The sequence below is a fragment of the Nicotiana sylvestris genome, chromosome 6, assembly GCF_000393655.2.
Source record: "Nicotiana sylvestris chromosome 6, ASM39365v2, whole genome shotgun sequence".
Classification (NCBI taxonomy): domain Eukaryota; kingdom Viridiplantae; phylum Streptophyta; class Magnoliopsida; order Solanales; family Solanaceae; genus Nicotiana; species Nicotiana sylvestris.
The window spans coordinates 99678484-99706063 of NC_091062.1; the positions used below are offsets into that span (position 1 = coordinate 99678484).

At 35.7% G+C, this 27580-nt stretch overlaps 2 protein-coding genes across 2 annotated transcripts; one reads left to right on the forward strand and one right to left on the reverse strand.

Annotated features, from left to right (window-relative positions):
- The first annotated feature begins 4132 nt into the window (after positions 1-4132).
- Positions 4133-12975, forward strand: LOC104228059 (cytosolic enolase 3). Its single transcript, XM_009780464.2, has 13 exons — positions 4133-4478; positions 4573-4727; positions 6504-6678; positions 7467-7538; positions 7616-7732; positions 8398-8478; positions 9351-9427; positions 9495-9598; positions 9972-10070; positions 10167-10252; positions 10418-10504; positions 12111-12308; positions 12635-12975. The coding sequence occupies exons 1-13, from the start codon at positions 4374-4376 to the stop codon at positions 12698-12700; spliced, it is 1422 nt and encodes a 473-aa protein (XP_009778766.1). The 5' UTR covers positions 4133-4373; the 3' UTR covers positions 12701-12975.
- A 661-nt stretch (positions 12976-13636) lies between these two features.
- On the reverse strand, positions 13637-15640 carry LOC104228058 (proliferating cell nuclear antigen). Its single transcript, XM_009780462.2, has 4 exons — positions 15109-15640; positions 14298-14450; positions 14110-14207; positions 13637-14021 (listed from the first exon to the last, which is right to left on the reverse strand). The coding sequence occupies exons 1-4, from the start codon at positions 15425-15427 to the stop codon at positions 13797-13799; spliced, it is 795 nt and encodes a 264-aa protein (XP_009778764.1). The 5' UTR covers positions 15428-15640; the 3' UTR covers positions 13637-13796.
- Between the last annotated feature and the right edge of the window lie 11940 nt (positions 15641-27580).

Below are 27580 nucleotides of genomic sequence, written 5' to 3' on the forward strand. Positions count from 1 at the left end.
ACCAACGTATAGATACTCGTCACCATGCCTATATGTTGTACTCGACAAGAAGCAAATAACAAATAGGACACAACTCCTAATCCCTCAAGCTAAGGTTAGACCAAACACTTACCTCGATGCCTCAAACACAACTCAAGTTTCAATTATAGCTTTACTCCTTGATTCCACCGCCAATTCGCTCGTATCTAGCCACAAGTTACTTAATTACATCAATAATTGCTAAATGAATCAATTCTAATGCATGAAAATAGGTTTTATAAAGATTTCCCCTAAAAGTCAAAAATCAACCCTGGGCCCGCTTGGTCCAAACCCGAAATTCAGACCTAAACTCGATTACCCATTCCCCCACGAGCTCAAATATGTAATTTATTTTTGAAATCGGACCCCAAATCGAGGTCCAAATCCCCATTTTTTTGAAAAACCTAGGTCCTACCCAAAACACCCAATTTTCCCGATGAAAATAATTGATTTGAAGTTGAAATCATGTTAAAAGATGTTAATGATTGAAGAAAACTAGTTAAAAAAATGACTTACAATGGATTTGGAGAAGAAATATTGTTTGAAAAATCGCCTCTTATGTTTTTGGGGTTTTGAAAAATGAAAATAACTGAAAATTCCGTCTATTTATACCCCTCTCAGACCCTCTCCGCGGACCGCATAAAAGGACTGCGGCCGCGGAGCTCCCACCGTGGCCACGAAGTTTCCACCGCGGACCGCGAGACCTGGCTTCAGAGACATGCAACCTCTCTGAATCTGCAACTTTTTCCTAAGTTCAAAACTTGCCGAAACACATCCGAAACACACTCGAGCCCTCGGGGCCCCTAACCAAACACACGTACTAACTCAACAACATCATACGAACTTATCTGTGCGATCAAATCGCCAAAATAACCTCAATAACAATGAGTCAAACCTAAATCAAGAATTTTTTTTCTCAAACTTCATCATGTATCAAATTTAGCAATTTAGGTCCGAATCACGTCAAACGACGTCCATTTTCAACCAAACTTTACAGAAATGATTTAAACCATATATAAGACCTCTACCGGGTGCCGGAACCAAAATACGGGCCTGATACCATCTCTTTCTAATCAAATTTCATTTCAAATTTCCTTAAAAATTTTCAGAAAATAATTTCCTTTAAGAATTCATTTCTCGGGCTCAGGACCTCGGAATTCGATTCCGGGCATATACCCAAATCCCATATTTTCCTACGAACCCTCCGGGACCATCAAATTACAGATCCGGGTCCGTTTACCCAAAATGTTGACCAAAGTCAAATTTATTTATTTTACAATCAAAACTTATCATTTTTCACTAAATTTCATATTTAAGCTTTCTGCCTACGCGCCCGGACTGCGCATGCAAATCGAGGTGACTCTAATGAGGTTTTCAAGGCCTTAGAACATGGAAGTTTCGTTTTAAAACAAGTGATGACCTTTTGGGTCATCACATCGGGGTTCCAAACCAAACATGCACACCAACCTAAAAACATCATACGGGTTTGCCCGTGCAATCAAATCATGAAAATAACATGTAAAAGTATGAATTAAACATCAAAACTCATCATTTTCATCAAGAACACTTAAAGTTTATAACTTTTCAACCGGAGATCCAAATCACGTCAAATAAACTCCATTTTCACCAAATTTCACAATTATCATTTAAATACTTTAAAAGGTTTGTACCGGGCTCCAGAATTAAAATACGGGCCCGATACCAATGGTTTCAAACATTAATTCTTTTCTTTATTTCATAAATAATTCAGCAAAATAATTTCTTTCAAAAATTGATTTCTAAGGCTTGGGACCTCGGAATTCATTTCCGGGCATACGCCCAAGTCTCATATTTTACTGCGGACCTCCCGGGATCGTCGGAATACAGATCCGGGTCCGTTTGCTCAAAATGTTGATCAAAGTCAACCATAATCAAATTTTAACTCTAGAAATTTCTATTTCTCATATTTTCACATAAAAGCTTTCCGGATATACGTCCGAACCACGCACACAAATCGAGGTGAGGTAAAAAGGAGGTTTTAAGGCCTCAGAACACAGAATTTGTTTCTAAAATAAGTGATGACCTTTCGGGTCATCACACTATCATATATGCGATGGAAGTTTTATTAATGTGAAAGTATTTAAGATCGAAAAGCTGATGAACTTACTTATTTGGGTTGGGTCTTTGATGGATTGGGCCTAATAGAGTAATAGTATTAATTTATTACCTATGGGCTAAGCATATATATAACTTAAAAAATCTATTTCGGTTAACCGAACCAAATAAACTAATAACCTAAAATCGAACCGAAAAATTAAAATTTTAAAATTTTTAAACTGAAACCGACCGGGAAAAACCGAATAACCGTAACCGAAACCGAAAAAAATATTTTTGGTTCGGTCTACTTATTCGATTCGGTCTATTTATTTGGTTCTGACCGAAATATGCCCTATCTGCCACTGTAACACATATGCAAAAGGGAATTCCTACTTCTTAGAAGAGGAAATACACACAGCTCACGGTCAACATCTGCTTCATCGGGCCATTTAAGTCTTTTCAATAACATCTGTACTTATACGTAGATAAGCTTGCTGAGAAAGTGGGCCCGCCACCTAGATTTTGCGTGCACACTCAATTACCGTGTAGGACTATCAATTCTCTGAATAAAGATGGGCCCCGTTTTGTTTAGAATTCACCTAATGTTATTTATCTACAGCTCACGCGCTTCATGTGTAGCCATTCTAAAATTTCACCCCTTAAAACATGAGGCCCACAATAAACTTTTCATTTTCTAGCTATCATTCTTGTGTATGGACTTCCTTAAACATCCAAAATAGTCAAAAACATGACATACGTTTACAGTTTTCCATATAAGTCTAAAAAATTTTAAACGAAATAAACAAAGATACATAGGTTTCATCTTGATGTTCCCTTATATTTAAAAAGGTAGAATGTTGTATTTTGTTAGAAACACTTTCTGAAATTATAAGTAACTTCAATTAAATTTTCTGTCAAAGGATGTACATAATTGTTGACTTAAATGTTTGGACTCTTAAGATTTAGAGTGAAAAAATTAAATGATTTGTACAGATTCAAAGAACATCTTTTCATTTTGGGAAAAACCAAACTTACCAAAAAATTTCATATGAGCTCCTTATCAAATGTTCGTTATAATACACACTATAAATTAGGTAAAACTTGAAAACTATACGTGGAATCAGTTCAACAAGCCAAGAGATTAATCATAAACATATCTCAATATATTTCCTAAGCCATTAATAGATTGCCTCAGTTTATAAGGTGAAAAGTGGTAAATTTCATATGTTAGTAAAAGATGATTTTATAACTAAATTAATTTGGCTAAAGTAAGTGTTGCTTTAGAAAACAAAAATGCATTAATTATATTTTTCAAATTTGTCCTTAATCCAATAAATGATTTATAAAATATGGAGACATATAAAAAGAGTAATTTGAGAAGGTATAAAAGGTAACCTAAATATCTTTAAAATACTATTAAATGATTTACTTAATCAATGTACCAAAATATTACGGGACACTTATTTTTAACAGAAATATAGTATTGTTTGAGAACCTATCTGTAATTTTTTTTAAGTAACTTGACATTTGTAAGTTAAAATTTATATTATTAGTATGTACAAGTTGAGTAGAAGATTTATTAATGTTAATTAGTGCACCACGATAATGAAGCGAGCTCATTTTAAAATTATATTTTCAAGTAATTGTTGGGATCAATAAAATTATGATACTTTTTTTCTTTGGGATTTATTGAAAATGAACGCTAACACAATATTTCGCTTACAACAAAAAAATAATTTGTTCTTATTCTAATATTTAAAGGAAGAATTAAGCTATATAATAGATTACCCAACCACTTAAATTAAAAATAGTTGGTGATTTTGTAAATATACTGCTTGAATAAAATATGTATAATCATGTACAATTAATATATAATTAATATATACCAGCCAAAACAAAAATAGTTAATAAAACGAATAATTTTGTAAAAACCCAATAATTGGGCACGTGCACAGCACGAGCTACTCATTACTAGTTAAATATACAGGTAAACAAAAAACTAAGCTCGCTATAAAATTGTAGAAATCCATACTAGTCTATTTTGTGAACGTTTGATCAGGGACACGCGGCATCATCAGACCAAGGCAAAGCAATCAGCTCATTTGTCCCAAATTCATTACTCAGACAAGATCCTAGGTTACTCCATCTTCGTTCAAATTCGAGCTCGAGCTGCCGGAGTAATTTTTCCGGCTACAAAACGCAACAGTTCTCTTCACTTCATTTCCTGATTTCCAACTTCTTTCTCGTGAAAAAATCTGAGATTAGCTAAGAAGAAGAAAATGTCGGTGCAAGAATATCTAGATAAGCACATGCTTTCTCGCAGAATCGAAGACGCCGTTAATGCCGCCGTCAGAGCTAAAACCCCCGATCCCGTCCTCTTCATTGTAAGCTCCTATATATATATATTTATTTCTCTTTCTTTTTGGTGCTTTGATTCAAAATTGGCAGTTTCAATTACCCTAACTGTATGCTTGATAGTCAAATCACATGCGGAAATCTGTACCGTCGGTGATAACGAAGGTGAAAGCGCGGCAAATATTGGACAGTAGAGGAATTCCGACTGTCGAAGTTGATCTCCACACGAATAAAGGCGTTTTCCGTGCTTCTGTACCTAGTGGTGCTTCTTCTGGAATGTAGGCCATTTTGATTTCTTTCTTTTCTTTAAAGTGAATTTTGTCTCTCTTTTTGTTTGTGAGTAATAATTTTGCATGCCTGAACACTTTCCGCAAATTTGATTTTTTGTTGAACTATTGATTAATGGACTAGGGTTCAATCCAAATAAGTTGGAGATTCTATATGAGCGGTGATGGCTGAGTCAACTTGCATGCAACTGGAATAATTCATAATGCAACCTGTCTAACACAAGTTGCAAAAATACTAATTCAGCGATATCGAGATTGAAATGAAATTCTAGTTAGATCTCGGCGTCTTAATCTTACTCACCAAGGTTGGAGCAGTTGAGTTCACACACAATGTTGTAGTTAATATTCGTATATGAGATCTCCACATTGTTTCTCCTATGCCTCAACCACTAGGCCTTTCCCTTGGGGACTTGACTCTATGAATCATCTACACCGTTCTGTTATATTTAGGTCCAGTACTTCATTCCAAGGTAACCCAAGTCATTTGTGAACCAAAAATCACCAGATGGAGGGAAATGTTCTTTTTTTTTTTTTTTTTTTTTGATTTGCACCGGGTGTCCGAGTCTGTAAGAGTCTCGACTAATCCCGGGGGTGCACAGGCCCTCAGCAAGGAGTCTCCCGCAAGTGCACCATGGTTAATTCAGGTTTTACCCAGTCCGATGGCCCTTAGAAATTGTTTGCACCCAGTGGGTTTCGAACTTGAGACCTTGAAAGGGAGCAAACCCCAAGGCTCAAGTCAATTGCCACCAGGCCAACTCCTGAGGGTTCTTGGAGGGAAATGTTCTTTTCTTGATAACAAATGTTTGGTGTGTGCAAATGCCCTTTTTTTTTAATCAAGAGCAAATGCCGTTTTATTAATTTTTAAAAATGTTTTTGATGCGTGCAAAGACCGTTTTTATTTTACGAATACAATCAAACCTCTCTATAACAGCATCCCTATATAACAACCATTCACGGTAGAAGCCAAATTTTCTCGGAGCCAATCTTTTATGTTACCTCCTCCGTTTCAATTTGGATGTGGTAGTTTGATTCAGCACGGAGTTTAAGAAAAAAAGAAGACTATTGAAACTTGTGGTCTTAAAAGCTTAAGGGGTAAAAACTTTGTTGGGCCATGACATTTGTGTGGTTATAAAAGTTTCTCATTAAGTGTAAGATGGGTAATATAAAGAGTTTAAAGTTGAATTATTTTCAAATTTAAAAATGTGTCATTTATTTTGGAACAGACTAAAAAGGAAAGTAACTCATCTAATTTGAAATGGAGGGAGTATGTTATAATATATGTCATTTATAACAGCACTTCACTATAACATCCAAAAAATATCGGAACAAACGCGGTTGTTATAGAGATGTTTGACTGTAATTGTTTGCCATGAAGCTCCTTTGCTCTTTCTTTTTGAACAATTTTCTGTGATTCATGCAAGAGCCTTTTATTCCCGTGTTCATCTTTGCTAGATAGTTTTTATACATGTGACAGAAATGAACAGGACTCTAGGTACTTTCTAGTCTTAAGTCAGGATTTGGATTGTGATTCGCTGTGTACATCTCATTTTTACTACCCAATAAGAGTGACCTGTTAAAAGCAAAAAAAATAGTAGAGGTCGGAAGTGCAACAGTGAAAATGCAGACTAATTTTCCAGCCTCTCTTAAGTGATTTTTTTTTTTTTGAGCTAGTTGCAGAATTGTGTTTGAGCATTTACTTAGCCATTGCAATTTATATTGGAGAATAAAGCAAATGGTGTAATGGTGGTATTTTGTTCTAAATATCAGGTATGAGGCTATTGAACTGCGTGATGGAGAAAAAGGAACTTATCTTGGCAATAGTGTGAATAGAGCTGTCAAGAATATTAATGAGAAAATTTCAGTTGCATTGGTTGGTATGGATCCAACTCTTCAATCTCAGATTGATCAGATCATGATAGACTTGGACAGAACAGAAAATAAGGTACTTTTGCTTCTCTGAGTACAAATGTTCAAATGATTAGGTATTTATTTCGTTTAGCTCGCCATCTGAGTCAGAATGCCTCTGCATATTTCGATTACTTGCATAGTTTATGAATGTGGAACTTAGTACTTAAATGCTACTTTAGACTACTTGCATAGTTTATGAATGTGGAACTTAGTACTTAAAATTGCCATCTTGCAACATACTTGGAGTTCTGGACTTCATGGATTGCATGAAATTCTTAAACAAGAGTTGCTATCTTGAAAGATAAATTTTGGGGACCCTTGAGTTGGATTGTTTTACCTACAGGCAATTGAAGCTTTCCCTATCTTTTTCTCTTCCATTATATCCATTTGTTTGGTTCTGTCAAAGGAGTTTATTTTCTTGTAATGTTCCATATAAATTAGTGAACATAATATGAGCAATACAACTTTGGTATCCTTTTTCTATAGAATGTAGTTGATTAGGCTCCCTTGAGCGTGTGTATGCATTTCTTTCCATCCTCTTTCTTTTAGTTTTATCGTTTTTTTGTCTGCATATGCTATGGTTAAGGAAATATCTATCACTGGCTTTAGAAAAGTAGCTCTATCATTCGGCCCTAAGCATACCTTCTTTCCGCCCACCATTTTTGTGATGTGTACTAGAAAGTATTTTCTTGCAATGAGGATTGTAATTGACCTGCTCTTGAGTTCCTCATTTGTTCAATGCCTGCGAATTTAATAATTTTCCCTTTTTTGGACATAATAGCTTTCATCCTCACTGACCTTCTCCTTTGTCCAATGTGATAGAGTGAACTTGGAGCAAATGCTATTTTAGCTGTCTCAATAGCTGCCTGCAAAGCTGGAGCTACTGAAAAAGAGGCAAGCATACTTCCTCAGTTTTATACCTAAACCCATAATCTTCACTGGACTAGGTAGCTTATCTTGATGAACTTCAGGTTCCACTTTACAAACACATTGCTGATCTTTCTGGTCAAACAAGCTTGCTTCTTCCTATTCCAGTCTTTACACTCGTAACTGGAGGAAAACATGCTGGAAATAATTTGGCTATTCAGGTGAACCCGTAGTCTTTACTTGTATATTTTAAGACCTGCACAATGCTTGCTCACAAGTTCTTCATAGTGGTGGTGACTCATTATTTGTGAAGTAGTGCCTACTTCCTAGAAGAACAAGCTGGTGACGTGCTATTTTTTCATCAAGTTCGTTGAAAAAATTTATAAATTGGGTTTGGGTTAATGCCATTGACATGTTCTCTTTTTCTTTGATTCTCTCACCAGCCCACCAACAATTTTCTTTTTGTTTTTCTCGGTTTTGCACTTGCATCAATTTTTGACATGTAGAAGTTTTATGACATTTGCAGAAGAGAGTTAATGATATATAAATTACTTTTGTTGTCTGATTTAAAGAATAACATATTTGATGCTGAAAGAAACAGTCCTGTCTCTACTCATCATAAATAGTCACTTCCAATGACCAAAAGTAACTTTAGACGAAGAGACCTATTTCCACTTGGAATGGTGGATCCAAATCTATTAGCTAATATGTTTCCCGCTTTTGCTTTTGTGCTCTTCAGAGATGTTTCTTTGAGCTACTTTTGCCACTATGTTCCCATCACTTTCTTCAATATTTTGATTATCTTGATATGACACCACTATTTTTGAGCTCATAATGTTGTGGTGCTAAATTGTAAATCATATCTCGTGATATTAAACTTCCGCAGGAGATAATGATTCTGCCAGTGGGATCAAAGACATTTGAGGAGGCTTTACAAATTGGCTCTGAGACCTATCATCATTTGAAGGTGAATTCATTCAACTAGAATATTTTCTAACTCTATTATCGGATAGTCTTTATCTGCCACATGATGGAAGTTTGAACTGCTCTAACTATTTATACAAACAACATATGTCTAATTAATCTTATGTCTTCTTACCCTTACCCCAGAATCCTTGAGTGTTTTGTCTTGTTCCTTTCTTAAGTGTTATTAATGGCTTAATGCACTGTGCAAGTTAAGCTTACTTCTGATTCATATGAAAGAGAAAACATCCTTTGTTTGTTATGGATACACACTATTTTGCTGGAACAGCTGCTATCATCCATGATTTTCTATTAATCCTGGAATAATGTGCAACAATTTGTGCATTATTTTGTACTAGCCCGAAGTATATACTTTGCAGCCTGTACAAGTTGCCATATTAGAAAACCTCCTTTGATATCCACATGTGATAGTGATACTATTCCGAAAAATGTGGAGTTGGGGCTGTACTGGTGTAGTGGTCCAATTTTTCTCATCGCCAATGAATACTCAGTTAGAATGTAAATTTTGTGTAAAAGCATATTAACTAAAAATACTATTTCTTAATACTAGTTTAAGTTTAAAGGTTTTGTATTAATAATCTTTGCTTACAATTGAAAAGAACCTTGAGATGCTTTCAAGGAGAGTCCACTTCCAATCCTAGACTCAAAGCAAATTGTCTTTTGAATCTTTTTTGCTGGAGCAAATAGAATGCTGTGAATGATGTAAATCTGATACTTGACTTCATAAGCTCCTTAAAGTTTGTCTTGGAGTTAATCCAGCTTTTTTACTGTTTCTTGTATCCCGTGGTTGCAATCATCAATAAACTGCTTTACTTTATATATAAAAAAGGTCTTCGCTTACAATTAAAAGGGCAGGTAGTGATTACAGAGAAATATGGTGCCTATGGATGTAATGTTGGTGAAGATGGTGGTTTTGCTCCCGACATCTCAAGGCAAGTTTTGATGCCTTTTTCATATGCTTCTCAATGAAATTGTTGACCCTGGATACTCCATTTGCAGCTTAAGAGATGGGTTGGACCTTGTTCAGGAGGCTATCGGGAGAACAGGGTACAAGGAGAAAATAAAGATAGCTATTGGTGTTGCTGCGACTGAGTTTTGCATAGGTGATATATTCCCTTTAGTTCAAAATCTTGCTGATTGTAGATACGTAGAATCATGTGATACTCCGTCATGGCTAGCTAGGAAAGTCTTCAGTTGAGTTGCAGTAATCTTTGCTCTCATGCATGTAATATTAATCAGGATTGAGTGGGAGGACAATAGCTTTGGGGGGGGGGGGGGGAATTACTCAATCATTATCAAAAACAAACAAAAAAATACTCAATCTGCATTTTGTCTTTAGCTTTTGGCGTGTAGTAGGCTAGGTTGAAATGGTGTAATGATATGTCTCTTTGATTGTATAATCTACTTATATTCTTATTGCTGACAAACTGACATATTCTTATTACTGACAAACGGACTTGTGTTATTCAAATGTAGGTACAAAATATGATTTAGATTTTAAGACTCCAAATAAATCTGGACAAAATTTTAAATCAGGGCAGGATATGATTGATATGTACAAAGAACTCTGCGCAGGTATTTTGCTGTCTATTGATTCTGTGGTGTGAGCTTTCTGTTATTCGATGATGTCACATTCTCTCATCAATTCCTTTTTTTTTCCTCTCCCTATAGACTACCCCGTTGTCTCAATTGAAGATCCATTTGACAAGGAGGACTGGGAGCATGTCAAGTACTTTTCGAGTCTTGGAATGTGCCAGGTTCGTTTGGGTTCTCCCTGGTGATTTGATCATCTGATTGCAATATCTGCCATGATGCACTTCTGCCCACTGACATACATTTATTGTGATCTTGCTATTTTTTTAAAGTCATTTTATATTTATCAAGTGTCCTATCATGTGTCAAACATGAATTGCTTGCTACAGGTGGTTGGAGACGACTTACTAATGTCAAATCCTAAACGGATTGAAAGAGCCATACAAGAGAATGCGTGCAATGCCCTTCTTCTCAAGGTACCTACTGATAATTGTGTTGCTACTCCGACATCTTTCTTTGAAGCAAAGTTTTGTCCTTCGTGACCGGCCATCCTGCACCGGGGGGGGGGGAATATTCCTCTCTCCATGGCACGAGTGCAATTTGCAAGAAAAAGGAGTATATTATGTAAGTTTCACACTTAGAAAGAGTAAAATCAATAATTGTTGTAGCAAACAGTGTTAATTTGACGCACAAAAGGAAAAACATCCTCCATAGAAGAGCTCTGTTGAGATTTATCTTTGCAAAGGATAACCCATATTGCATAGATTGTTTGGTTGTAGGTTTTGGAAATTAAATCTTTATTTTGTGAAGGGACACCGGCTTGTGATAATTATCCAAAGCAGTTTGATTTATTAAAACAGGAAAAAACATAGATCTTTGCAAAAGTATGGCTTTCTAACCAATCCAATCATATCGCCGAAAAGGGTTATCCTGGCAACTCAATGTGCAATATGATCATTCAAGATTTTGTGTGGTTTCACCTTATTTTGGTTTTCCTTTGGTAATTTTGTGCTTCCCTTTCTTGGATTGAACTAGACTCTCCACATTTTACATATTTGCAGTGCTAGGCACTCACAAGAATCTTCTGCAATAGTGTAACATTTTAATTCTTTAGCATATGATATGATTTGGACTTAGATTAGCTCTTGAATTTTAAATTTTGATGTCCGAACGGCCTTATACTTGGGTTAGTAATCAAACATTAGAATACGTTCTTTATTTTAATTTTAAAATTATTTCAAAAATTTAACTCATCTTCATGTGAAGGACAATGAAGAGGCTATGATCTAGGAAGTTAGACTAGTAATGTGATTATGCATCAAAGCACACCTGAAGGGGTGGTTGCTATCCATTAAAGTAAGCATACCTGACCTGTAGGGGAAAAAAGAACTTTAATTGAACCCTACCACTTCATTGATCATCGAAGACTGGATCAGATTGCCAGCTGAATCCCCCACCCCCAAAAAAAGGCTCAATAAACAGAGTAATCCTGACCCCTATCCAACACCCACACTGGAGTTATTGCACATAGCAACCACTATATCTTCAATGTTTACTGCTTTTCTCTAATGGAGTGAACAACTCCCTGGCTTTTGGTTCGTCTTGGTGACCAAGAATTCTTTGAAGGCTTTACCTGCCATTTGAGATCGCTCTACAGTTTAGTATTTGTGGCAACTCTGGAGAAGTACTTGTTCATCCACAACTGTCAAGATGTTTTTTTATTGTTTCGACAACTGTCAAGAAATTGTCCATCCATCTGATGCCAAAAATGAGACGCCAATATTTGCACTATATTAATTCTGAGTCTCTGCCCTATTATTAGTGATTTGAGATCTTAGTAAAATATGCCATTTTGATTACTTCGGGATTCTGATACTTTCTTGATTATTAGGTCCTTCAGATTTTCTTTGTCAAGTCTCCTTAATAGTATCATAAACTTAGTAGAACTGGACAGTATCCTATCCTTTTATTACTTAAACTATTGAATACATAGGATCCAGTCTCCATATTGTCTGTAAATATCAGTAACATATGTTGCTGATGTAAAATACTTTCTGATGGCATGGATTGGCTGGGATGCAGGTTAATCAGATTGGTACGGTGACCGAAGCCATTGAAGTGGTCAAGATGGCTAAGGATGCCCAGTGGGGGGTTGTGATATCTCAAAGAAGTGGTGAAACTGAAGAGAGTTTTATAGCTGATTTATCTGTTGGCTTAGCTACTGGTCAAATTAAAGCAGGTGCTCCTTGCCGAGGAGAACGACTAGCAAAGTACAACCAGGTCTGGTTGCTAGCCTATGATTTTTTATAAAGTATTTGCCATGTTTAGCTGAATTTATGGACTGATTTCAATTATTAGAACTGTAGTGGTTGTCCTTTTTCTTATTCTTTTTTTCCTAGAGGGAGTGGTGGGTTTGAAAAAGTAATTCGTCTATTTATAACCTCAATGAAAGAATTTTTAGTGGCACGCCATCTGCTGTGCCATGCTCTTATTGTGGTTTGACACTGAAGGACACTACAAAACACTTCTTTCCCTCAAGCATGACTTTTTCACATCCTTTCTTCCTGTCCTTTTTCTACTAAGTATGACGTTTGTTTATCTTGCAGTTGCTTAGAATTGAACAAGAGCTTGGTGATCAAGCATTTTATATTGGTGAAAAGTGGAGGACCTGATCATTTTTCGGCAGACTTAGATTTGGACATTCTTCCCATTCTATCTTAGTTGCAGCGCTACAGACTAGCGTCTTTTTGTTTGCAGCTAAACGGCTACCGTTTTGAACACTCTCCATGAGCAGTGCTATAGCTTTGCAGCTAATGGTTAGACTGCGGGATGAGATTGTATGTTCTAATCTAGTGGTGTTAAAATCTGAATTTTCCTGTTTGTAGAGGCATTTGTAAAAAGAAATTGAGTTAAAGTGCAATCGGAAAAAATCTCATGTTTTTTGCAACTGTATCGTGGTTTTCATCTAACGAGCATAAAGGATGTTTGCCGTGCGTACTGAGCGCAACAATGAAATAGATAACATTTACTTCCCTGTTGATATTTCTGATATTGGCAGTTCTTGGTTCCAATTTTCGGACATATCTCAACTAAAATGCTTGCAAATCTGCAATCGCCAATTTCATATCTGCAAATAGGTGGTTGCTCGTACTCATTTTACTACTAAATGGAAACTTCCACATCTCTTCTTTTCCTAGCACCACTATTAATTCTAGCAAACTAGTGCATCATTTCCAAGAAAAATGCGAGCAAAATTTAAGAATATTGGTCATAATTATACAAAATGCTAGTACCATTTTATGTTTCATCTTTATCGTGGACAAGCAAATGGGAATTGGCAAGTGCCTCCCCTAGTCGTGCATTGCTTACAACAGGCCAAGGATATTTTCATAAATCAATATTTTCACAGCAATTAAGCATTTCAGATCCTAAAATCATGTCCAGGAGCAGTTACTCCTATATGCTTCCAGAACGAAAATCCCTTCACTGTTGCAAGTATATATTTAATGAAGCATCAAATGAATCAAGAAACTGCGTTAATTCAATGGAGCAGGCTTACCACATTCAAGCATCGGAGCAGGCAAGAGAATAGAAAAAGAGTAAAAACAGAGGGAAATACACGATTTCATTAATTAACACAAACCTAAAAATTTGTCTAGCAAGTCTAAACTACATACTGCTTGCCTGAAAACCTCAAATGAGCTTCATCACATAAAATTTAACCCCCCACCCAACAATCCAAGCTCAAAAGAAAGCAGAAACATAAAATCAAGGCTTGGTTTCCTCTTCATCCTCTTCAATCTTAGGTGCCAGGTAAAACCTTATATAGCCCATCTCAGCAATCTTGTACTCAACAACAACAGGAAGCTCTGAAGATAAGCTGATGGTCACTGTGTTAGACAAAGGAGTTGCTTTTGTGAAAGAGTTCAGGTATCTCAGGGCAAAAGTCAAAGATACTGGCTCGTTCATCTCTATTACTGTGGCTTCTTCAGGCTGCCAATTTGAAACCAACATGTCAAACATCAGCTTATACCACAAGAAATAATCAACGAGGCAGAAGCACTATAAGCAAAATATCTACCTTGTCAACAGTTGTATTCTGCCTGCAAACGACATTTGCAGTACCAATGTCACCTCTGGTTGAGAATTTTACACCTTCCTTTGTCACAGAAATTACAACTGCAGTTACCAATTGAAACAAAAGTTAAATCTTCAATCACCGTTAGTTAGTTCACTAATGCTGCAGTTAACATGAGAGGCAAATTGCACCTGTATCACCAATACTGCTAAGGTCTTTGCAAATTCTAGCAAACTCTGCAGAAGGCATTCTAACAATAGCATGGTACTCTGCTTCTGGAATCCCAAGATGCTCACTGTCAATGTCCATCAGCTTCATCTCAAAATCAGCAATCTTGTCTTGGGCTGTGATCCGTTACAGTAATCTTAATAAGTTACACCCAGCCATAACAATGGAAGAATGGTAGACTAAATCCAAATTCAGAATCAAATCACAATTTCTAAAACAATATATTCAACTTAATACATGCAACATGCAACACCACACGCTATGATGAATATACTCAATGCCAATTTCTTGGATCAAATGTCAATAATATCACTTCCGAGCTAAATCAAACTAGTTTAACTCATTTTTATTTGATATTTTTTGGAAACAGTAAGGTAATTACTTATAAAAATTTTAATTTAGATATTCAAACACTATGGCAAAAGTACTATTTAGCTGCAATTTGATCTCTTGGATCAAATATCAATTATACTAATTTTGAGCTAAATAAACAAGTTTATTTCATTATAATTATTTAGAATCAGTAAGATAATAATTTTCAAAATTTATAACTTAGATATTCAAAGATTATGCCAAAAGCACTATTAGCTGCAATTTTTCCCACGTCAAAATAACCAAAAGGTACATATCAAAGTTCTAAATAAAATAATCATAAGCAAAAAAAACAATTTGCAACTTTACATAACAAATTTTACAATGTTTCTAAATCTTATTTATCTGTTACACGACCTAGGAAAAAACTCGGCTTCAGAACAAATAAGTTTGGGAACTTACTGGGGCTTTCAAACATGAAAGTGACGGTGTCACTGCCATCGTCAGCCTTGAGGGTGATGATGTCATCATTTCCCGCACATTTGAGCATTTTAGCCATGTTACCAAGGTTCATCCCCATTGAAATATTACGGTCACAGCGATAGTGCTCAAAACCCTCAGATCGGAGCAGCAGCGCCACTAGCGCCACGTGGCTGGAGTCCATGGCCTGCAGAGAGAATCCGGTGGCAGAGCAATCGAAGTTCGCATCGTTCACCAGATCCTTAATTGATTCTAGAACCTTCTTCAGCAGACTTCCCTGAACAAGCCGTAATTCCAACATTTTCGATGAAAAAGGGGTTTTGAGAAGGTCTGAGGATGTTAGGGTTAGGGTTAGGGTTTGGAAATGGGGAGGAGGGAAAAGGACTGACAGTGTTTGAGAGAGCAATAGAGAGAATGGGTGGGAAATAGGGGTTAGGGTTTATATAGCTGCTGAATTGGGAGGTGTGCTCAAGAATTCAGGGCTCGCTATTGGCGGGAATGGAAATGAACTGCCGAGTGGAAAAAATATTTTTCCCGCCTTTATTTTGGGCTACTTTAGCCCACATAACGAATTAAGTAGTATGGCCTCTTGGGCTTTAAATTAAGATGGAAATGTCCAAAATAAGTCTAAACTTACCAATTTCTAGCCATTAATTACATACTTATCAAAACTAGTCAAGTGTAAATTAAAAATCTAGATAAACAAGGATTCTTTCTCTCCAAGAATCACGCGCAAAGATCTACTTCTATATTTTTAAGCGTGATCAGCAACACTAGATGCAAGACGGAAAGGAAATTTCATGAATAAGATAGCAAAGATGAAACACAAAGAAAAAAAGTATACAAGATTCCAAAAAATCTAAGCAAAAAGGGATTTTTTTTTCCAATGGATATGGTTAAAATTCATTAAATACATATGGATGAGTCCATATATGAATTTGAGGAAGATTGGATGTGATTTGGACTAGTTTTGATGCAAAATTCATAATTGAAATCGAGTTTAAAAATTTCTCTACGACATATAATCAAACATGTATCTCACATGCACGTATACATAGATATATAGAAGATACATATTTGATACACAAAAGATACACGAAGATACATATTTGATACACAGTGAGATACATATCATCTTCTTCTATGTTTATCTTGTGTACTTCGAATTTCGCTCAAATGCCAATACAAACCACCTAAGCTCTCCACCAAATCATCCAGAAATTGAGAATCACACTCCTTAAGATATATCCAATCTATTCCAACAACACTTGCCCGAAATAAATTCCAATGTTCAAAACCCAAATTTTTGAATTCAAGCTTAAACAAGCTTTAGTGGTTGCCCATGGTACTTTTAGTTTAATCTTTCGACCCAATCAAACTAGTAGTGATTTCTAAATTGAATTAAGGTGCTCGATTCTTTGAAACTCACTTTAGCTCACTGTATGTTTTAAAAACTAACACTAATAGAAAAATGTTTGGATTAAAATGATATTTGGGCCTTTTCTGGTAAATATTTTATTTTTAGGCTGGTTGGGATTAAAATTATTTATGGACTGATAGTTTGAGTAGTTTTGCCTTTAAACTATTTCAGTTTTTTTTTTTGGGGGGTGGGGGGAATTTAACACCGTGCATCAATTTAGACTATTAATTGGTTAAAATTAACCTACTTTTTTATTAACAATCAAGTAACAAATAATTATATATATATATATATATTATAATAATAATTTGTATATCAAAATATATATCACAACTTTATTTTTCTTTTATGTGTACATCAGAATGTTATCACTTTTTTGTATATCTATAATACGAAATTATAAATGTAGTTGTCTATAATTTATTGGTCTCCAAATCCAAGTGGATAGTATAAAAATAATTATCTTCTTTTTATATCACAGTATATAATACATCGAATAAAATGTATATCACAATTTTATTTTCTTGCTTTGTGTATATCAAAAAATTATTTTCATTTTTACATATCAAAGTATATATTAAAAAGTTATTTTATTTATTTGAATATCTATGTATAACATCTTTTTTTGTATATACATAAATTTATATACAAGAAATACATTGATATACAAGATGAGAATTAAAATTATTTTTTAATAAAATAAAGAAAAGAGAAAAGAACAAATAATGAACTACGATCAATCCATGAGCCTTTACAAAAGTACAGCACATCCATATTCAAAAGGTAGCTCGAAGAATGATCTACACATATTTGAAACAAAGCTAGAAGAAGAAGATCTATATGAAAGAGATCTCGAGAAAATAGAGGTTGGTTGCAAAAGGAGATAGGATAGATAAAAGAAATACGAGGAGAGCGAGGGAGAGGACAAAAAGAGATATAGTGGGTTACGGAGAGAAAGAATAAATATGAAAGCAGATTTTTTTTGGGATTTTGGTTATACAAACCCTTCTCTTTCTTTTTTTGCCTTCGCCAAACGTAATCTAAGGCCAAAAATTTATCAATTCCTATTATATGCTGTCATCTGATGTTAATCAAACCATAATGTCCACCAAGATCTAATGTGAATTTTTTTATATACACTACTGCAAGGAGCGTAATAGGAGGGGGTACATGGGATACGTGAACTTATGCTTCCCTCGTTAAATCATATATAGTAATGTTATTTTTTTTTTAAATATTTAAATATATATGTGTGCACCCAAACTCAAGATATCATATGATGTGATGATTATTTGGTGTACCTCTTCATGTGGGATTAAGAGTTAAAATCGTAAGTCAATCTTGTTATTGTCTCTTTTTTTTTTCTTCTTCTAGAACTAGGTGCCCAAGGGAGATAAGTATTTCCGGTGTCACTTTTTGTATATTAATTAAATATTTTTTTTCTTTGTTTGATTTATTCTTTGAAAAATCTCACACGTTGAAATACCTAATTTTTTTTTGTCACCGTAAAATCCTTTATGATTAAAAGAAATGTGTATATACAAGGTTGGTATGAGAAGATATTGCAAACTTGTTTATTTTAGTTTCCTCTACTATAAAGCTAGGTAGTGGATTTGTTAGGAGTCTTTATTTTTTTTTCTCTTCCTTAGATAGTTAGTTGAATCTTTGCTAGATGTGGCTTTGTACTGAAATTCTTGGTGATTACTAAAATAATTAGTTATCAAAAAAATATGTATACTAAAGGTAGTTGTAGTGGATGATGTAGCATATAATCGATGAGTTCAACTGATTCTAATATTTTTTACACATAGTATATAGATATAAGAAATTACTATCTAATAAAAAATAAAATTGAACTTATAATTTCACAAGTATAATAGATGCAACAATAAGAATTAAATGTTGAACCCATAAATTTTATATCATAGATCTATCTCTTCGTAATAGTGTACCCATCTTTCCAAAATTCTGTATCCACTTCTAGCGATTGCATATTATTAGTGAATTGTTCCTCTGAGAGCACTTATTTGCACTACTATACCACACATGTAAATAATGACGTTAAAGAGACCATATGTGTTAAATCATTAATGGTAGGGGCGGATTTACCTTAGTCCAAGCGATGTCATGTGGCTAGAGCTGTCAATATCGGATGACTTGGCCTAGTCTAGCTCATCCACACGAGCTTTGATATTTGATGGGCTGGGCTGGGCCATTGTTTTAGTAGGCGTTAAAATGATCAACCCAACCAAGCCCTACGTGGGTCGCAGGCTCCCGCGGGCCGGCCCACCATTAAAAATTATTTTTCATATTTTAAAATGTAAGTTTAACTTCTACACACGCGCGCGCGCACACACACACACACACATATATATATATATAAACAAACATACTAATCGGATAGAAAGGTCACGCAAAACTTAATAACTTTTGAAATTCTTCCAATAGATTACTATAAAACACAAAAAGGAGGATAATATTTTATTCATTAAAATAAACTACTCAAAAATATTTTCAACGTGCTCATGGCATATTCAATACAAACAAATCATCTTCGTCAAGTACATTTGAGTCCTCTTATAAAACAAAGATGTCTTAACATCTTCATTCTCATCGAAATTTATAGTTATATGCAATATTAATTAGTTAAGCATTAAGAAATAATTAAAATTTTAAGAACAAAAAGTATTTATATTCACTTAAAAAATAATTATTAGTTTGAGATTTGACTACTCTTCATATTATTTTTAGTTTCCTATATATTGGTTTATAATAAATCGTTATTAGCTCACGGCCCGACCCAGCCCAACTTCAGTCAAGCCTCATGGGCCATATGCTTATTTGGACAGGACTTAAAAAACTTTATTTTTAAATGAGCTATGAAAATCTTAGCACAACCCTATTAAATCATGGGTTGGGTTGGGCAGGCCTAACAGGCAAAGTCTATATTAACGGCTCTACACGTGACGCTACTTGGTCGGAAAATTTTATTAAATATGTATATATAATTAAAAGGCAAAAATTAAAGTACGATTAAATAAAATAAAGTGACATCACTTGACACAAATAATTGTATAGCTAAAGGTGCCTCTCTTTTTTTCCTAGTATAGGTCGTATAACGACACGACCGGTCCATCTATGCTTCAGGTTAAAGTTTCATAGAGCACAGGAAAATCATAAAGCTCCCAATACTGTAAAAACTTTCCTTACTCCTGCTTCTCCTATAGAACACACCTTTCTTTGCCTCAATCTCTTCAACACTTTTTCACTCACCATGTCTGACTCTCAGCAACACCTGCAACAACTTAACCAAATTAACGACTCTCCAGATATAGGATCTATGCAAATCGATGACACAAGTATGCATACGCAAACCAGCTACTTTCCTACAAACTCTACTAACAGATAAATACCTTCTGCCAACTATAACCAACCAAATACCTTCCTTAAATACTTCAGATCTAGCAGATGAAGTACTCCATAGTCCTACTGACGATGACACATTTATACCAATTACATTAACTGATAAAGCACGTTTATATGAGCCCTGAAAATACTTTGTGATAGTTAAGCTATTTGGTAAACGGATTACTCATCAAATCATACGTAATAAAATGATGACTCTGTGGAAACCAACAGAGGTCCTGCCTCTCATTGATTTGGGTTCTGACTTTTTTCTCATTAAGTTCCAAAGAGAAGAAAATATGATTAAGGCTTTACACGGAGGTCCATGGTTTATTCTTAGTCATTTTCTAACTGTACAAAAATGGGAGCCAAAATTCAAAGCCTCCTCTACACAACTCACATACTCAGCTCTTTGGGTACGACTACCTGAACTGCCTACAGAGTTCTACGACTTGGAAATACTAAGTAGGATTGGTTCAAAATTGGGGCGACTATTAAAGATAGATACATGTACCTCATCTACTACACGAGGAAGGTATGCACGCATATTCATTGAAGTGCCTTTGGAAAAGCCTTTAAAAACGCATCTCTATATAGGGAACCATAGACAGTCTCTTCTCTATGAAGGACTAAATCTTCTATGTACCTACTGTGGAAGATTTGGGCATCCTACTACCAGTTGCCCTGAAGTTGTTCATGCACCCAATGAACAAAACAATAAAACCCAATAGTTGGAATCTAATATCACCCCTGATTCTATACCTATTAAGGAAAATAAATGGAAAACAGTGACCTTCACTAAGAAAAGTATATACCCAACCAAACATCCCAACTTTGACAAGGGGAAGGTGGCTACAATGGCGGCGCCACCAGCAGCACAACCCCTCGCAGGTCAGTCCTCTAACCCTACTTCAGATGTACTGGGTCGGGTCACTTCTACAAGGCAAGTTACACTGCAAAGGCCCGTTATAGAATTTAACAACAAATTCCAATCACTCTCTTATGCTAGGCCTTCAGACTTATAGATTGACCACTTTCACCAAAGCCCAATACCATAAAATCTAGGTACTAAAACAATACTAACTCAGCAACATGCAAAAGCCCACTTCCATACTCCTGATAAGTTGCCGACCTCATTGCCCAATCAAATTACTAATGACCCTAAGCCTAGATTATCTGAACCAAATTCCCCACCTTTAGTTGGTTATAGCACGTTTTCTCAGGACTATAAGACACCTCATGAGTCATTGCCATATAACCATCTACTTACATCCTCAACCCAATCAAGTTTAAACAACTCAGGAAGACCCCTTCATATTCTAGACACGTTGGCTCCAACTCAACACAATACAATACCAACCATGCATGCTACAGTAACCTCGTCTACTTCTGATTCTAGGCTTCCCCAAAATCCATGCAAATAATATGATGAGTTTCCATGTGAAGATCATCATGAAGTACCCACTACCTTATTTCCTTCACTGCTTAATATCTACCATCACTCCATCCAAACAACCAAAACTAATACTACTCTTTCTGCTGAACCACAAAAATTATCAACTCATATTCTCAATGCAGAGACCAACAATCATAGGCACGAGCCACAGTCAGTTTCTGAGGGCAAATATACAAACCAACAACTAGTTGTTTCATCTCCCTAGTCTAACAATGGTGGGACCTCAGTTGCCTCAGAGCTCATCGCCCCTAATCTACACATCTTAGCTCATGTCCACGTACCTCCCACTCTAATCTTGGTTGGAAATGGGACTACAAGGATATGCTCTAATATTCACTCTGCAACTGACCAACCAAGAAGTGGTGTTACTAGTCCAAAATCCAACTCATTTAGCAGAAATAGTGATAGAAGGAATGAGGCTGGGAATGGAAGCTTTCAATCAAAATCAATGGTACACGACCCAGACTCCTCTTCCAATGGAACACCAGGTTTCCAGTTCCACTCATCAGCAGTGGCCATATCCAATGACTAAGATGAGCCTGACTTGGGACCAAACAGTCAGTCTCATACCCTTCTACCCACCTCATCACATGGGTCAGGTTTATGCATCTTGGTTCCAACCACTGGACTCATTCAATCCACTATCCCCCTACTCGAGCCTACTAAGTCCTCTAGAGAGTCTCACCCCACCAAATAGTCCAATACAATCACCTACTCAATCTCCACATGAACTATACAAAGATACAAGAGAGGAACTGACAACAATACTTGCAGAGATGATGGAGACAAGAACGGAATTTTGGTGGTTAAAAGGGATTCAATTTTACAACCTCAAAGAACAGTTCGAAAATAAGTTCATTCTAAAGTGCCCACCGAAAATGGTAACATGTAGTCTCAACTTTCGTCAAACCATCAATCCAGAGGTTGGGAAATACGCTATGGTGATCATTCCGACGCTTCTTCAACTTCTACTGAGTCTGGATCTGATGACATCCACAACTGTCCATGCAATGACTCAGGCTCCTATGGTCCAGCCCAAAAACCCTAATTCATACATGAATCTCTTAGTCTGGAACTGTAGAGGCTCTCATAATCCAGAATTTAGGAGACACTTTAAGTCTTTACTCGATAATTATAAACCAACTCTTGCTATCTTACTTGAAATACGAATGCAAGACCATACAAGCTTGCGTGAAACATTTAATTTTGGAAATATGGCACAAGCTCCTGCAAATGGTCTCATAGGTGGTTTAGTGGTGTTGTGGAATGCAGATCATATCAGCGTGACAGAAATGAGAATCTCTGATCAGGAAATGCACTACATGGTCCACGTTAGTCCCACAAAACCTCCTTGGGTATTATCTGCAATATATGCTAGTCGTCATTATCAGTTACGTGATATTCTTTGGCAAAACTTAAATAATTTGCATGGTAATATTATTATGCCCTGGCTAATAGGGGGCGACTTTAATGAAATTTTAGAATCTAAGGAAAAATTTGGAGGTCTTCCTATGAACAATAATAGGGCTGATAAATTTGTAAATTGCATGCATTACTGTAGCCTTATTGATTTAGGTTATTAAGGCAGCCATTTTACATGGACTAATAAACAAAGGCATGGTCGTACAATATTAGAAAGGCTTGATCGTTTTCTAGCTAATTATGACTGGTTAAGCCTATATCCAAATACGACTGTGACGCATCTTCCTCATACTCACTCAGATCATTGTCAAATCTTAATTAACTTAGAACCACCTCAATCTTTACAACATAGGATATTTAGATTTGAGACGATGTGGGCATCTCACCCACAGTTTCAATAACTTGTTCATGCCACTTGGTCGAATAACCTGCCTCTACTAGCTACTATTAATAATTTTAAGGTAGTGGCCACACGTTGGAATCAAAATACTTTTGGTAATATATTCTAACAAAAAAGAAAGCTTCTGGCTAGACTATCAGGGATACAATCCTCTATACATTATCCTACTAGTATATTCTTACAAAATTTGAAAACTTAATTGACCTTGGAATGTAGTCATATTCTACGTATAGAAGAAGAATTTTGGCAATTAAAATCACGAATTAATTGGTTAAATGAAGGGGATGTCAATACTAAGTTCTATCACTCGTCTACACTTCTCATACGTCGAAGAAATAGAATAACTGCTTTACAAGATAAGTAGGCAACTGGGTATCTACCACTAATGAAATACATAGTTTAATTAATAATTATTTCAACGAGCTTTTTCAAACTGATCAGCTAATTTCGACAAAACGTACCACGAATACTTATAATTGCCAGATCTCTACTAATGATATACTTAGTCTTGACTCACCTCTTCATCAAGATGAGATTATGTCTGTATTACACAGTTTTAAGCCATATAAAGCCCCAGGTCTAGATGGTTTACACCCATTTTCTACAAAAAATATTGGCCGGATGTAGGTGATAAAGTTAGTTCCTTTTGTAATGATATCTTCTGCTCAAAGATCATTCCTCCCGAACTAAACAAAACCCTTATATGCCTTGTTCCTAAGGTAAAGCATCCTACTAAAATTCAATAATTCAGACCTATTAGTCTTTGCAATACTGTCTACAAGCTTATTACGAAGATAATTGTTAATAGGCTCAAGCCAATCATTAGTAAAATTATAGGTCCAACACAAACTAGTTTCCAACAAGGCAAAAGAGCTTGCAATAATACTATAATAGTACAAGAATCCTTAAATTACTTAGCTAAAATGAAAGGCAAATATCTGTCAATGTTATTAAAACTTGATTTAGAAAAAGCATTTGACAGGTTAGAATGGTCTTTCATAAGACGTGCATTATTTTATTTTAACATACCTCCCTCTATGATTTTCTTAATTATGTCTTGTGTTACAACCACTTCCATTTCTATATTAATTAACGGTTCAAAAACTCAGTACTTTACACCAACAAGAGGTATTCGTCAGGGAGATCCACTTTCACCTTACTTGTTTATAATGTGTATGGAATTATTTTCACGAAGCATATCCCTATCAGTTGACTATCTAAAGTGGCAACCAATTCGACTGTCGAACAAAGGTCCACTTCCCTCTCATCTCTTCTTCGCAGATGATATTATACTTTTCTCTAAGATTACTACCAAAAGTTGCCATGCAATTATTGATGTTCTGAATAACTTTTCCCAACATTCAGGGCAAAAAATCAATTTTGAAAAGTCAAAAATCTTCTTCTATAAAAATTGTAGCTCCTTCGATAAAGATTTTGTAATTACTTCTTTCAACATTAAAGAAGGAACTTCTTTTGGTAAATACTTGGGATTTTCTATGTTCCAAGCAAGACCCAAAAATGCAGACTTCCAATTCCTCCTTGATAATTTCAAAAATAAACTAGCAGGATGGAAGTCTAGGTTTTAACTTTGGCAGGAAGAGCCACTTTAATAAAATCTACTCTAAACCAATTACCGAACCATATCATACAGTACATTCATATTCCGACTCACATAGTTAATAAAATGAAACAATATCAACGGAATTTTTTATGGGGTACAACTTCAGAAAAAAAGAAACTACACCTTGTTAGATGAATGAAATTACTATACCAAAGGAAGCAGGAGGATTAGGAATTCAAAAATTACGTCAAAAGAACCTTGCTTTACTAGCAAGTCTAGTTTGGAGGATATTTAAGACACCATAAGCAATGTGGGCTAACATCCTTCTTAGCAAATACCTTAATACATCACCCAAAAATAATCACTCATAAATTTGGACTAATGTTATCAATGGCTGGCATCACTGTCAACTAGGAATAAAATAGAATATAGGAAAAGGCACACATATTAAGTTTTGGGAAGACTCATGGATTGGGCCTGGCACAACGATTAGATCAAAAATTCAGGGTTCATTACCGTTATACCACCAGAATATCACTATCTCCTTTTTAATAAATAATAAGGGATAGGATTGGAATAAATTCCCATTTGAGTTACCCACTAATATTACTCACACAATTCAAGCTACTTATCTTTCCAAATATAGTAATAAGGTAGATAATATCTTCTGGGGTTTAACTCTAACGGGTCACTTCACAACTAGATCTATATATAGAGTCTTGGAAGCACAGCTAGATGAATCTACTAATAATTCTACAAAATACAATTGGATATGGAAGCTTCCTGTCCAACCCAAAATTAAAGGGTTCATTTGGCTTCTTCGACTACCTACCAAGGACTACCTTAGGCATATTAATTTAATTCAAGATGCTACTTGTCAATTCTGCCACCAAGAGGATGAAACTATTAGGCACTTATTTCTTGATTGCACAAACGCTAAAACATATTGGCAGGAATTGGGTATTCTTCATTTTATTACCTAAAGAATGCCCTACACAAACGCATGTAATTGGGTACATGACCTCATAATTTGTAAGGCTCTTCAATTTCCTTATCACATGAATCCAGCTACATACTTGCCCCTAAGCTTATGGAATATATGGCTAGCACGTAATAACAACTGTTATAAGCATACTATGAACACGACTTCAGTTAAATTCACAACTCAGCAAGCGGCAGAATATACCTACCTAGTAGCTAATAAACATATTTGTGTTAAAAAAAGACAAAAAAAACTAAAATGGAAACCTCCAAAAGAATATTTTTATAAACTAAATACTGATGGAGCACATACAACAACCAAGGCTGGAATTGGTGGACTAATACAAAATTCAAAAGCTGAATGGATGTTGGGTTTTACAGCAGCAGTCCCAAGAGATTCATCAACTTCATCTGTATTGCATGCTTTGTTATAGGGACTTTAGATGGCTTACTCACACAACCTCGTTCCACTGGAGGTGGAAGTGGATTCACGAGATATTATAACACTACTCTTATCTAACAATGTCTTATTTGATAATTTGTTAAGCGACTGCAGGTACTTCCTGGACAGGTTAGGTAAGCCAGTAGTACAACATGCGTATAGAGAGCAGAATAGGGTTGCGGATAAACTAGCAAAGGTAGATGTAATTTTTACCTTAACTCAGTGGTGCATATTTTGGAAGACAGCCCAGACTTTGCATGGTCAGTTTTTGAGCAAGAAAGGAGTGCAGTTCAAGGATATGTTTTGGAGGACTTCAGCCCTCACTCAAACAACTATGATGCTATAAATGGCTATTATAATAGTAATGCAGTAGATAGTAGTATTAATATCGGCTTGTATAATAGTTTGGCACCCATTACTAGTACATTATTGTGTAATAGGATGCAACATAAGCATCTGCCCTCTGTACGCAACACTTAATCTTAATATATGTTTATCTTTTAAACCAAAAAAAAGACTCAGCCGGTCATTTCATTAGTTACCACTCTGTTTCCCTCATTTCTATATTTTATTACCTTTTTAAGTTGTATTTTGTATTACCGGGTTGGTTGGCTCGGGTTCGGAGAGGTTTTGGTAAGGTTTGAGACACTTAGTTTCTTTTGAGGAAGCTTAAGTTGGAAAAGTCAACCGGATGTTAACTTATGTATTAAAGGGCTCGGATGTGAGTTCCGATGGTTCGGATAGCTCCGGGAGGTGATTTGGGACTTAGGAGCATGATCGGAATGTGTTATGGAGGTACGGAGTAGATTTAGGCTTGAATTGGCAAAATTGGAATTTTGGCGCTTTCCGGTTGATAGGTGAGATTTTGATATAGGGGTCGGAATGGAATTCTGAAAGTTTTAGTAGGTTCGTTGTGTCATTTGGGATGTGTGTGCAAAATTTTAGGTCATTCGGACGATGTTTGATAGACTTTTTGATCGAAAGCAGAATTTGGAAAATTTTGGAATTCTTCGGCTTGAATCCGATGCAAATTTGGTGTTTTGATGTTGTTTTGAACATTACGAAGGTTGGAACAAGTTTGAATGATGTTATGGGATATGTTGGCATGTTTGTTTGAGGTCCCGAGGGCCTCGGGTGAGTTTCAGGTGGTTAAACGGACTAAAATACATAGTTGAGAAGTTGCAGATTTTTGGCTTAAGCCGTTGCAGGCTTTTGGCCTTCGCGTTCATGAAAAGTTGGGGTCATTGAGCTACGCATTCATGAGAGGAGAGCCGCGTTTGCGATGGGTTGTGGATCTGAGCATTCACGTTCGCGAGAGGGGAGACGCGTTCGCGAAGAAGGATTGAAATTTCTGGGCAGAATGTTTT

Excerpts from the sequence above, each read along its gene's own strand:
- LOC104228059 (XM_009780464.2), top strand. The coding sequence starts at position 4,374 with ATGTCGGTGCAAGAATATCTAGATAAGCACATGCTTTCTCGCAGAATC. Across the intron at positions 4,479-4,572 it reads CCGATCCCGTCCTCTTCATT|TCAAATCACATGCGGAAATC; the intron begins GTAAGCTCCTAT and ends TATGCTTGATAG. Across the intron at positions 9,428-9,494 it reads TTTGCTCCCGACATCTCAAG|CTTAAGAGATGGGTTGGACC; the intron begins GCAAGTTTTGAT and ends CTCCATTTGCAG.
- LOC104228058 (XM_009780462.2), bottom strand. The coding sequence starts at position 15,427 with ATGTTGGAATTACGGCTTGTTCAGGGAAGTCTGCTGAAGAAGGTTCTA. Across the intron at positions 14,208-14,297 it reads TAGCAGTATTGGTGATACAG|TTGTAATTTCTGTGACAAAG; the intron begins GTGCAATTTGCC and ends TGGTAACTGCAG. Across the intron at positions 14,022-14,109 it reads AGAATACAACTGTTGACAAG|CCTGAAGAAGCCACAGTAAT; the intron begins GTAGATATTTTG and ends TCAAATTGGCAG.